The following is a 14,080-nucleotide window of genomic DNA, read 5'->3' on the forward strand; positions in this document are numbered from 1 at the left end:
GACAAGTAGAGGTACCTATGGTTTCGTTGTGGGGCCCGCGCGGCGCCCAGATGCTCTGCTCGAGGGGGTGGTACAGCTTGAAGCAGAACCCGTCGTTGCTCGGTCGTTCTATCACTTGGCAGGTCAGAACTGTTTCCCGCGGTCTAGACAAGTAGAGGTACCTATGGTTTCGTTGTGGGGCCCGCGCGGCGCCCAGATGCTCTGCTCGAGCGGGTGGTACAGCTTGAAGCAGAACCCGTCCTTGCTCGGTCGTTCTATCACTTGGCAGGTCAGAACTGTTCCCCGCGGTCTAGACAAGTAGAGGTACCTATGGTTTCGTTGTGGGGCCCGCGCGGCGCCCAGATGCTCTGCTCGAGGGGGTGGTACAGCTTGAAGCAGAACCCGTCGTTGCTCGGTCGTTCTATCACTTGGCAGGTCAGAACTGTTCCCCGCGGTCTAGACAACTAGAGGTACCTATGGTCTCGTTGTGGGGCCCGCGCGGCGCCCAGATGCTCTGCTCGAGGGGGTGGTACAGCTTGAAGCAGAACCCGTCGTTGCTCGGTCGTTCTATCACTTGGCAGGTCAGAACTGTTCCCCGCGGTCTAGACAACTAGAGGTACCTATGGTCTCGTTGTGGGGCCCGCGCGGCGCCCAGATGCTCTGCTCGAGGGGGTGGTACAGCTTGAAGCAGAACCCGTCCTTCTTGCTCGGTCGTTCTATCACTTGGCAGGTCAGAACTGTTCCCAGCGATCTAGACAAGTAGAGGTACCTATGGTCTCGTTGTGGGGCCCGCGCGGCGCCCAGATGCTCTGCTCGAGGGGGTGGTACAGCTTGAAGCAGAACCCATCCTTCCTCGGTCGTTCTATCACTTGGCAGGTCAGAACTGTTCCCAGCGGTCTAGACAAGTAGAGGTACCTATGGTCTCGTTGTGGGGCCGCGCGGCGCCCAGATGCTCTGCTCGAGCGGGTGGTACAGCTTGAAGCAAAACCCGTCCTTGCTCGGTCGTTCTATCACTTGGCAGGTCAGAACTGTTCCCAGCGGTCTAGACAAGTAGAGGTACCTATGGTCTCGTTGTGGGGCCCGCGCGGCGCCCAGATGCTCTGCTCGAGCGGGTGGTACAGCTTGAAGCAGAACCCGTCCTTGCTCGGTCGTTCTATCACTTGGCAGGTCAGAACTGTTCCCAGCGGTCTAGACAAGTAGAGGTACCTATGGTCTCGTTGTGGGGCCCGCGCGGCGCCCAGATGCTCTGCTCGAGGGGGTGGTACAGCTTGAAGCAGAACCCGTCCTTCTTGCTCGGTCGTTCTATCACTTGGCAGGAGGTCAGCAGGACGGTGCCCACCCAGTGGCTGCTCTGTTGCCAAAAAAGTTTGGGATATTGTACTATGAGCCATAAAAGAAATAACATTTGAAAATCATACAAAAATGTAGCCTATGTCTATTATAAAGTCAGCTTGATTGATGTCATTCATCAAAATCGGCTTAACCCTTAAATGCATAGTGTTGCCAAATGTCTACAAAGCATTAGACAGCTCACAGATTAAGGGTTAAACTAATTCTATTTGCTCCTGTACATTATTTCAATAGTAAAACTAATCAATTTTCCGAATTATTACATAAATTTACGCAGTATTTTAATTAATAAAAATTACATTTGTTTATAGACGAAATGTCGGAAAACTTGGAAAAACCTGGAAGTTGATGATTTAACACTGATTTCGCAGTGAAAATCGATGATATAATTTTTTTTACTATTTTTCCTAGAAACGGTAAACAAGTATGTGATACATATATTAATTTCGGGCAAAAAGAAAAAATCATGCATTTAAGGGTTAATAGTAGTTATGGTGTCACGTTCCAAACACGACACAAACATGATCACCCAAATACATAAATAAATACTAAATATCATACATTTTGTGTCATACAATTGTGTATGATTTCGCCGTAGTCGGGTAAAAAACTACAGTTAGTTCGAAGGGCTCTGGCCCTGCTCCCCCTAGTCCATCTATTTGCGGCGCCCTTGGTTAATTTAGAAAACATACACGCATTACATTTTAGCATTTTCACACGAGCTATTGTTATCTAAGTAATTATAACTTAATAACATTCAGAAGGATAATAAATGATTATTCCGCAAATGATCCATAATTCCATCATATTAGAGTCCATTTTCGGCATTACCTGTCTTATTCCTAAAAAACATGCTAGGGTCATAATGTCATTAAATTTTACAAAATCGAATACGAATATAGGTAATGATATATGTAGATTAAATGAAAGTGCATAAGTTTTTATTAACTACTGTGACGCACAGTCGAGTGTATAAATATGGGTGCATGTAACTTACTCAAAAATATGTCTCATAGCCCTTAATTCACTGACAAGAGCGATGGGACATATTTTTGAGTATGATGTGTGCACCCGTTTACACTTGACTGTGCCTAAGTATTAACATAGAGAAATATAAGTAAAGAAAGAGTGGTAACTCCATACATCAGTTTTCTTACCAAAACGCGAGTAATTTCGTAGTCGACATCTAACGTCAAGTAGTGGAACAATCAGTACCGTTACTTGACACCAGATGGCATAAGTTTCGCTACTGACGAAAAATGTACCTACTAAAACGATTTACAGCTAATATAATTAAATACCCTCCATGTTATTAGTTCTTTCGCTAATTTCATGCAAAATAAATGTATTTGTGTAGTTTTACGTTCTCATATAAGTGAATTGTCAAATTCTTAATGAGAATAAAGAATCTTAAACCTAATAATTAGCAGGAGTTGAAAATAGAGTTCCGGTCAATCCGGTTATAATATTAGCTAAAAATTGTCGAGCATTAGAGTTTTTGTTTGCCGCGACACCTATTGTCAACTAGCAGAACTGATAATGACCGCTACTTGACGCTAGATGTCGACTACAAAATAACTCTCGCTTTGGTAAAAAAAACTGATATATGAAGTTACCACTCTTTCTTTACTTATATTTCTCTATGGTATTAAGATGGAATGTGAAGTGATTTACCTTAGCAATAGTTACCTTTGCCTTAGAACTCTTGTAGAGCAGCAAAAGACCAGGTTTGAGCACACACCACAGCTTGGTCCATGATTTCAGGGAGCCACGAACCTGAAAATTAATTATTTTTGTTAAAAATAAACCCCGTCAAGTGCGAGTCGGACTCGCGTTCCAAGGGTTCGCGTACATTACTAAATTTTTAACAATGTATTTTTGTGTGGGACGTGAATGAAATGTCTTTAAAAAACTCGTAGGGGTCGGATCAAAAACTAAGTAATTAAGTCCGACTCACGCTTGACTGCACATTTCTAATAGGCTCTTCTGTCATCTCTATAAGTAATAACCTATGTTGTGTATTTTTTTTTCAAAAATAAAATTGTAGACTCACGTTGTTTCGAAGTTAAAGGGGGGGGGGATGGTCGGACAGACAGACAGACGCATGAGTGACCCTATAAGGGGTGTGCTGCCCGTTTCTTCTCCCTCCTATAGTGTTGTCTCTGGGCCTTATAACGTTCCTTACTATAATAAATTCTCACCTTCAGCCAATCAGCGAGCACTACAACCGATGGGTCCTCTATATATAGTGTTGTCTCTGGGCCTTATAACTTTCGTTAATAATAGTCTTACCTTCAGCCAATCAGCGAGGACTACAACCGATGGGTCCTAGTGTTGTCTCTGGGCCTTATAATCATACTATTCAATATACTCTATGCTTATAACTTTAGTTACTATAATAAAGTCTTACCTTCAGCCAATCAGCGAGGACTACAACCGATGGGTCCTAGTGTTGTCTCTGGGCCTTATAACCATACTATTCAATATACTCTAAGCTTATAACTTTCTTTACTATAATAAATTCTTACCTTCAGCCAATCAGCGAGCACTACAACTGACGGGTCCTAGTGTTGTCTCTGGGCCTTATAACCATACTATTCAATATACTCTAAGCTTATAACTTTCTTTACTATAATAAATTCTTACCTTCAGCCAATCAGCGAGCACTACAACTGACGGGTCCTAGTGTTGTCTCTGGGCCTTATAACCATACTATTCAATATACTCTAAGCTTATAACTTTCTTTACTATAATAAATTCTTACCTTCAGCCAATCAGCGAGCACTACAACCGATGGGTCCTCTATAGAGTGCAATAACGCAGTTGCGGCCCGTTTCTTCTCCCTTCTATAGTGTTGTCTCTGGGCCTTATAACTCTCTTTGCGGGATAGCGCGGTGCTGGGCGTTCGCGATATACCGCCTACTGCGGTTTCTGACGACTGGAATTAAAAAGAATTTATACAATATCAGTATAACAAAAAAAAACTCTTTAGAAAAGATTTAACATTCCACTGAGATCATTTATGCTCATAGTATACGTCTCAATACAATGAGGGCCGCGTTTAATTTCGCCGCTAGGGGCGCTAGTGTAGTTGGAGGTCTTTCAAAATGTCAAATGTATAGAAGTTTTGGGGGTTTCAAGCTTTTTTTATCGCGAATTTTTAATAGAATAGAATTCATAATTGTGGCAAATATTTTTCCAATAATTAATAAATGGTAAACAATAGATGTAGCTCAATAAATGTTGGTGGTTTAAAAAAAGTGGCAACTAAAATATATGCAAAATTAAACAGGTTCATTGGAATGAGCCTAACACGGTTAGAGTCATAGACTAGGAATCCTCTAGACTGAGTTTAGAGCAATTATTTCATGAAACCGATGCTGCCTAAAATACGGGGGTGCGGGGGGACGAGGTGAGCGAATCCCGTGCCGTGATTGGTCCGTTCAAAGACACGGACCAATCACGGCACGGGATTGACTCGAAGATGGAGTAAAACTACCGTATGAGTGGCATAGGGGGTAGCGTTACTATGCTCAGTCTAGAGGATGTCTTGTCTGTGGTTAGAGTACAGAAATTTAGGAGTTCCGGTGATTAATTTTAAGTCCACACTAGTACCACTTCACCAAACGGTGCTTTCTGAGAGCAAGCATTTGCTCGTGGTAATCGTTTTCAAGGTTTACAGAGGTTTTTAAAGTTTTACTAGCATGTCTATGGATACATATTGTATTGTACCCTATGTATGTATGTATGTCACTTTATTGCACATAAACCAGTTTACAAAAAACAGAAACAACAGAGTAAAAAATGTAAGTGTATGTACAAAGGCGAACTTATCCCTAATAGAGATCTCTTCCAGCTAACCTTTGAGAAAATGAGAGAGGAACAAACCTTATCAGACGAGGTCCCGTCTGGCGGGTGGTGGCGGTCGCCAGACGCAGACGCAGGGGTCGCGGGGGTGGCCGCGGCGCCGGGGGAGCGCGGGGGCGGGGTCAGAGTTGGTTCGCCTGAAAATTACAATGTTAAGCTTAAAAACACGCGAATGAACACAGCCGTAATGATGACCGGGTCGTAAATCTTGTCACTTGTGTGGCCATACCAAGAGAGAGGTACAGTCAGCACCAAAATGATCTTGACGAGACTTTATTGTTAAGAGAATAAGTGCGTGTCGAGGTAATTTTAAACACCTCGCCCGCTTAGCAGCTTCTGCTGCTGACTGTGAAAGCGCCATGATGTATCAATGTCATATTTAACATATTTTATTAGTCTGGCGTTAAATTAAACACAAGTCGTCTCCTTCACGATTTTCGTAGACATCTCTTCTAAATACCTAAAACTGGTATGGATGTGTTCCTCGTGGTCTCTAGAATACGAATTGACCGGTTTTAGTTTATGGAGAGGGGGACGTGTCGATAAAAAGGGGGGGAATGTGGGCGGCCGACCAGCATTGATATTTGTTCACATCTTGAGTCCTATGGGACCGATCGGTTCGTTTCAGGTGTCGTTTGAAAGAGTATTAAACGTGCTATTATTACTTCATAATAACTGTAGTCATAACTGTAGTCGTTTAGAAAATATTTTAAAATATATGATTTTTTACCGTGCATGGATGGCATAAGTACTGACAAAACATGCGTCTAACTCAATAAATTATAACTTTACCGCAATTAATGTTATTACAAAATATGCGAGAAATTTCATTAGCTTTCTAAAAACATAAGGTTTATTGGTGTATGGTATTATATAACCATGTAATGATGAATTTTGTTCAGCATGGGTCACTACGCACCGTCACGTAAATGGCGGGCGACCGACCTCAACTGTTCATTGTTTCTCGGGTTCTATTTTACTGATCAATTGGTGATGGATACCATTAGAAAGAATGTTAAATGTACAATAATTGGTTTCTAATAACCGTAGTCATAACTGTAGTCATTTACAAAATAATTGAAAATATATGATTTTTACCGTGCATGGACATAAGTACTGGTAAAACATGCTTCTAACTCAATAGATTATAACATTACCGCAATAAATATTTTCAAAATATACGGGAAATTTTATGAGCTATCCAAAAATATAAGTTTTATTGCTTTATAATGTTGTATAACTAAGTAATCATGAATTTTGTTCAGCATGGGTACTGTGTACCGTCACGTAAATGGAGCCCGGCCATCGTTGAGTTTTCATTATATTTCAGGTTCTATTTTTCTGATACATGGTGGATACCATTTGCAAGCATATTAAATTTTCTGTGAATACTCGATTGTTTGAAATCTGAGGCCCAAAATAACCATTTTAAAAATATTAAAGAAAATGTTTAATTTTTACCTTAGAGGTTTGCTTAGTGACTGAAATAATTTGAGAAAGAGATAATGTAGTAAATATAGCGTGAAATTTTTAGAGTAAAATCAGCAAACTATTTATTAACTTTCCAAAAATATTGTTTAGTTACCGTACAACTATAAACATATATGTAGGTATGCCAGGACCAATTTCGCCAAGCAAGCAAAGACACGGCGCGGCGAGCGCCTGGTAGACCAGCAGCATTCTATTATTGTTTGACAGTACATTTTATAATGTAGGTATCCAAAATGATAAAATATCGATATAAATGATGGTTTGTTTGTTTTGTTTTTTTATCACAGGAAACTTAAGTATAGTTTGACTCTTTTGACAAAAGCCCAGTTCTAGGTTCATAACATCGTTAAGTTCGTAGCTTTCATGATTGCAAAACCACTGCATATGAAGTACTTAATATCTGTGTTGTTATTTGACTCACGCGTCTATACGTAAAACGTTTTCAAACCCACTCCGTAGTTAATAATTTAAAATCACCTTTTTAGTGAGATCTGAGGCTTGTGGCGTTAAAGAGATATTTGTCGCCGCACGCTCCAGGATGCAAAATAAGTGACTACTATTTGAGTAGCAGCGTATGTCCACATAATAACTATCCGTGAAGTCCGGTTTTAAGTATAGTAATAGTAAGATAAGGTCAATATTGAGTAAACTATCTATATTATATTTATTTACTATTTTATTTTACGGTCTAATTTATAGTTTTTGCTTACCTATTGATTCATTGGCGTTTGGCATTGTAGTTTTAGCTTGTAAGTATGACTCTATTGACAGTTATAAGATGTACTACGGTATTTAAATAACGCTCGTCTGTAACTACATGATCTTAGATCTACAATAGCGACTCATAACTTCTCTGTTCGACTGTAAGTCATACAAGAGAGTTAAGTAGCGATTGCGATATAAAAAGCTATAAGTAGAAGGCTTTATCACACGTTTAGAACCTTAAGTGAAAATTGCAGATTATTACTCATATAGATGTTAAGGTTGTTCAATTCACTTTGAGCTATAAGCTATAATACTAGCAGCTTAACATGAAATATAGCGCCCAAAACAGCTACTGTAGATCTTAAATCTTTAGATGAACCTTTTAAACACTTTTATCTCACCAGAGCCTGTAAACTGTAAACTAAGACTATAGATGTAGCTATTCTAGAGCCAGGCTGTCTTTAGGTAAGAAAATAGGTGCTAAGTGTCGCCTAATTGTTTGTTGGAATTTATATGACGGTGCGCAGTGACCCATGCTGAACAAAATTCATTATTACTTGGTTATATAATATCTTACACCAATAAATCTTATGTTTTTGGAAAGATAATGAAATGTCTCGTATATTTTGTAAATACATTAATTGCGATAAAGTTATAATTTATTAAGTTAGAACCATGTTTTAGCAGTACTTATGTGCATGCACGGTAAAAAATCATGTTTTCAATTATTTTGAAAATGACTAAAGTTATGACTACAGTTATTGAAAACCAATTATAGTACGTTTAATATTCTTTCAAATGGTATCTATCACGAACTGATCAATAAAATAAAACCCGAGAAATAATGAAAAGTTGACGCCGATCTCCTGCCATTTAGTGACCCATGTTGAACAAAATTCGTAATTACTTGGTTATATAATATCATACACCAATAAAACTTATATTTTTGGAAAGCTAATGAAATTTTACGTACATTTTGTAAGAATATTATTGGAGTAAAGTTATAATTTATTGAGTTAGACGCATATTTTATCAGTACTTATGCCATCCATGCACGGTAAAAAAATCAAATATTTTAAAATATTTTGTAAATTACTAAAGTTATGACTACGGCTATTAGAAACCATTTATTGTACGTTTAATAACCTTTCAAATGGTACCTATCAGCAATTGATCAATAAAATAGAACCCGAGAAATAATGAAAAGTTTACGTCGGTCGCCCGCCATTTACGTGACGGTGCGTAGTGACCCATGCTGAACAAAATTCGTTATTAATTGGTTATATAATATCATACGCCAATAAAACTTATGTTTTTGGTAAGCTAATGAAATGTCTCGTATATTTTGTAATAAAATAATTGCGGTATTGTTGTAATTTATTGAGTTAGGCGCATATTTAATCAGTACTTATGCCATCCATGCACGGTATAAAATCAAATATTTTAAAATATTTTGTAAACGACTACAGTTATGACTACGGTTATTATGAAACAATAATAGCACGTTTCATACTCTTTCAAACGACACCTCACACGAACCGATCGGTCCCATAGGACTCAAGATGTGAACAAATATCAATAATGGTCGGTCGCCATCTTTGCCCCCCTTTTTTTCGACCCGTCCCCCACTCCATAAACTAAAACCGGTCATTTCGTATTCTAGAGATCACGAGGAACACATCCATACCAGTTTTAGGTATTTAGAAGAGATGTCGACGACTTTTCTCGAAACAGGCCGATTTCCACCTGTCTATATTGTCTGCGAAAACTTGTCAAAAACAGTTCAAGACACAGTATGTATAAGTTACTCTATGGTTTACGATGGGTGCTAGTGCTGCACTCTGGCGGCAGAACTTTGCAGTAATAACCCTTATTAGTCCGGGTTCCCCATGGTCCTTTCTTTCACCGAAAATTTGTTATGGCCAAGACATGATGAGATAATGTCATTTACTGGTGCATTTTACATGTTCTCGAAAAATCCCTAAATAATTGAACAAATTTAATTATGAACGGCGAAATAAAATAATTGATTGATTGAAACTGATGATACTAACCGTATGTGGGTGGGGTGACGGGCGGCGCTGGCAATATCACGTTCAGCGACGGATTTGTCGGCTTCTGAAATATAGCAAAATATAAGTGAAACATTTGAAACTTGAAGATAGAGTCTGTGCGGGACCCCATACATTCCACAACTCTTCTCTTTCCGCACAGACTCTAGAATAGAATACATTGAACACGTTTGATATGCTTACGTTTTCTTATAAGGGAATCACTACACCTTATAAAACAAAGTCCCCCGCCGCGTCTGTCTGTTTGTGTTTGTGTGTTCGCGATAAACTCAAAAACTACTTAACGGATTCTCATGCGGTTTTCATCTATCAATAGAGGGATTCTTGAGGAAGGTTTAGGTGTATAATTTGTATACACCCCGTGTTCTTCGTAAGCGTTTCATAGGAGTATAAAGAAATAAGTATAAGTAAAGAAAGAGTGGTAACTCCATACATCAGTTATCTTACGAAAACGCGAGTTATTTCGTGGTCGACATCTAACGTCAAGGTAGTGGAACTATCAGTACGGCTACTTGACACCAGATGGATTTAGCTATTGACGAAAAAAGTACTACTAAAACAATTTAAAACTAATATTAGACGCAGGAGTTGAAAATATAATCTCGGTTAATCCGGTTATAATATAAGCTAAAAATTGTAGAGCATTAGAGTTTTTGTTTGCCGCTACATCTATTGTCAACTAACAGAACTGATAATGTCCGCTACTTGACGCTAGATGTCGACTACGAAATAACTCGCGTTTTAGCAAGTAAACTGATGTATGGACCACTCTTTCTTTACTAATATTTCTCCATGATAGGAGTCATAAGTGTAAGGCCTGAGTAGACGCTCGAAGCGGAGCGTTCGGCGGGGTGTGCAGCGTGGCGTCGGGCTCACAAGTAATTTGAGCAGCGTGTACTAAGGCCGCTCCTATACGCTTGCATTTGTTTAACATGCACGCCGCACGCCCCGCCCCGCTGCACGCCCAACAAGAGCGTCCACTCAGGCCTTACACTAAGACACTTACCTTCGCGATGTAATTCGGCGTGGATGTCTGGAATGGCGGGTATTCCGGGGGCCGCAACGCAGGCGAAGAGGGGGTGGTGGTCGAGGGGGACGAGGGCTCGAGGGCTGGGGAGGAACTCATCGTAAGGTCAGCACATCACGGCAATTAGAAAGTGACGGTAATTAGGTTGTGGACTGGGAATTACGAGTGCTGGCAGAGGGCGTGGTAATTAGGTTGTTGACTGGTAATTACGAGTGCTGGCAGTGGGCGTGGTAATTAGGTAAGAGTAAAATCGCGGGGTGGTATTTTATTTTACGTAAATAATGTGATAGCAAACAGAAGTTGTGGTTATTAAATATGAATAATTACTGTAAAAACTTTTATTTTATTTTACGTAGATTCGGACTAGAATACAGCTTAAGTTTTTTTTAATTAGAATACAAACATGTAACACTGTTTAATTATAGCGTATTTATATCTGTCAGTGGCACTTTCGGAAAATTCTATAAAATATAGAAAATATATTTATTTACTTAAACATACTATTGCAAGTATCATAAGAAGTTTCTATATAAATATGTCGTTTGCCTTTTACGTGGAATGGTACGATGGCGTGTTATTTACATTATAATGGAATGACAAGGAAGATTATGATCACAGGATATTAGGGATAAGGTTCATTGTCCTGTAACAAATAAATATAATTTTAGTAAACTGAAATAGATGTCCTACACAATTTAGTATGGAAATTTCTTAGTTCCATTTAATTTAATTTTTTACTATTTTATGTCGTACTGCACCAAAGTTACAGATAAAAAACCAAGTGCGAGTCGGACTCGTGCACGAAGGGTTCCGTACCATTACGCAAGAAACGGCAGAATAATCACGTTTTTTGTATCGGAGTCCCACTTAAATATTTATTATACCTATTCTGTTTTTAGTATTTGTTGTTATAGCGGCAACAGAAATACATCATGTGTGAAAATTTCAACTGCCTAGCTATCACGGTTCATAAGATACAGCCAAATGACAGACAGACAGACGGACAGCGAATTCTTAGTAATATGGTCCCGTTTTTACCCTTTCGGTACGAAACTACGGAACCCTAAAAAATGGATCAAGCCCAGGTTCATTATTTTTAACCAATTACAACATGGTAATGAGACTAATAAGTTAACGTGTATTCGGATGATTTCGAACCACTTCAAGTGACTACTCTGTGGTATAATCCCACATATTATATTTAGTTATTTAAACTCTGCCTGTTAAATGATAATGTCACAGTTATTTCGAATATTTTCCTCAAATTATGTGTTTTTAAATCATTTTCCTGCTACGTTGCTTAATCAATGATAAAACTCTGTAGCGTAATTCGCCAGTAACTCGCCACCGGCCAATAACGGCCACCCTAAACTAAAAATGAATTCTATTCTATAAACAGAATTCATTTTAGTACCTATAAGTATATACTAAAAAGAATTCATATAGGTGAATAGAATTCATTTTTAATATATAGGGTGGCCAGTTACTGGCGAATTACCCTACCTAAGGCTACCTGAGCAAGTTATACACAATGAAAAAACTCCTAAAATGTTTGACAATTTCTTATTTTTAACCGACATCAAAAGTCCTCCATCCTGATCTCAATTGGGCTTTGATCGAATCGGATTTTGATCAAAATGACCAGCAACTATCCTTTTTAACAATAAAATTATGCTCAGTTCATTTAGAACACCTCGGCCGTTTAGCTACTTCTGCTGCTGACTGTAGTGTGTGAAAAACGGCATATAGAATGTATACATGTATAGAAATATCCATAAAATGTGACCGGTTTTTGTGGCTTTCGTCATAAAGTAAGTATAGTATAGAGTAATCGGCCCATACAAGCCTCGCTTAGTTCCACAAAAATCCAAGAGATGTCACTCAGAGCACCATTGGGCCTAAATATATATTTGTGTTATTTCAAATCTTGCCAATTTTTAAATTAACATGTATAGTTCTAATTTATTTAGCATATTACAACAAAAACCTTTTAAAACATCCATTTACACATAGTAAATCGACGCAGAAAAAAATAAATAAATAATGGCATGAACTATTCTAAGCGCCATCTATCGCATTACTAGACAGTTAGTTTCTTGCCGTTGTAACACACTAAATAGCTCGATTGTTTGAGAAAGACTATCAATAGATGTCACTGTAGTAAATCCTCATACTTTATGATCATATCACAGACAACATATCAACATTATTAAGTAATAAATAATATAATTTTTCTCAAAAATGGACGGCAAAGTCGACGTTGCCGGTTAAAAAATAGGTCGCGAAGTGTGTAGTTTATGGTCATTCTAAAAATTAAAAAGTTAAAAACATTGCTGTCTCGATTTCGGGACTGCAATGTTGCATACAAATTCCATTATTAAACGAGTTCCAAACTTTTTAAAACTTTAAATGGCCATATCAAATGAAGGCATAGGTCCATTAAACAGCCGAACAGATGATCAGCACTTATTATTAATATAATGTTGGTACCGCGACTATTTAGGTGTCTCAAATACGTTGGCGTATTTTCAGCAGAAAAATACACTTCTATTTTTTTTAAAGGCGGCAAGCAAATCTTTTTAATGGTTTTACTTTTCTCTGTGAAAATTAGAACGTTGCTTCTGTAAAATATCTCTTGCACCATTTTTGAGAAAAGCACTATATATGACTCGGCTGGAAGGCTACTTGCTGGCTTCGGATTCAATTAAACGGACTCCCAAGGTCGTCCGTTTAAAACGAATCCTCAGCTTGCAAGTAGCTACTTCCGAACCTCGACAATAATGTACTATTGTTCTTAGAAACGTGATAATAATTAAAATATATTAAACCTACATGGTATCATCAGCCACACTGTTAAGTGTTAACTGTACCGATGTACAGTTAGGAGTGTTGCTGTTTGTATATTAATTTACTTAACCTTACGCATTACAAAATTGTCCTCATATAGCTATACATATATTTTAGGACAGTCTTACACTAATCGACCTACTTGGTAACAAAACATTGTAAATTCTTGAGTAGTTTGAATAGCAGGGCAGGTGACAAAAACTTGCTCAAAAGCATAGAAGGTAGCATCCTATAGAAGTGGTGTACGCGTGCCTCCGTGAGGGACAAAACATGTAAATTCGACCAATCATAGCGTCGCATTGCGCCGCTATGATTGGTCGAATTTATTTGTTATGGTGGGCAACAAATGAATTCGACCAATCACGGTGGTCAATTTACGGTGGGGAATAAAACAAGATGTGAGACTGTGACAAGGACAAACAATAATAGCGCTTTCGCTGCTACTCCTACTGAAAGATACATAAGACTATCCCGTTCTGTCAGTTATCCCCTGCTTCTATTCATGCTCAAAAGAGAAGAGACATCCGACATTTAAAAAAATATCCCTATATGTATGAGAGCAATAATACAATGTGTAAATGTAAATACATACATATCTTATATTTTATGATCATATCAAAGCTGGAAGTCCTAGGTTCGGATCCCCCTAAAAGTGTATTAATATGGTGTCCCATGGTGGTGGCCCATTTGTCCCCGCCGCCATACAAGAGGTGTGGACAGATGGGAATAGATATAGACCATT

The 14,080-nt window shown here is 38.6% G+C and overlaps 1 protein-coding gene across 1 annotated transcript in view; it reads right to left on the reverse strand.

The window, feature by feature from the left end:
- The window catches only part of LOC134660237 (oxysterol-binding protein-related protein 8), a 57,818-nt gene extending 47,204 nt beyond the window's left edge, over nt 1–10,614 (reverse strand). Inside the window, exons 1-6 of the mRNA XM_063515982.1 lie at nt 10,471–10,614; nt 9,447–9,510; nt 5,218–5,333; nt 4,094–4,267; nt 3,019–3,105; nt 1,186–1,330 (exon numbers count right to left, since the gene is read on the reverse strand). Of these exons, the coding sequence (XP_063372052.1) occupies nt 1,186–1,330; nt 3,019–3,105; nt 4,094–4,267; nt 5,218–5,333; nt 9,447–9,510; nt 10,471–10,590 (706 nt within the window). The 5' untranslated portion in view covers nt 10,591–10,614. The remainder of the gene's footprint in view (nt 1–1,185; nt 1,331–3,018; nt 3,106–4,093; nt 4,268–5,217; nt 5,334–9,446; nt 9,511–10,470) is intronic.
- Between the last annotated feature and the right edge of the window lie 3,466 nt (nt 10,615–14,080).

This window comes from Cydia amplana, chromosome 26, assembly GCF_948474715.1.
Source record: "Cydia amplana chromosome 26, ilCydAmpl1.1, whole genome shotgun sequence".
Lineage (NCBI taxonomy): Eukaryota > Metazoa > Arthropoda > Insecta > Lepidoptera > Tortricidae > Cydia > Cydia amplana.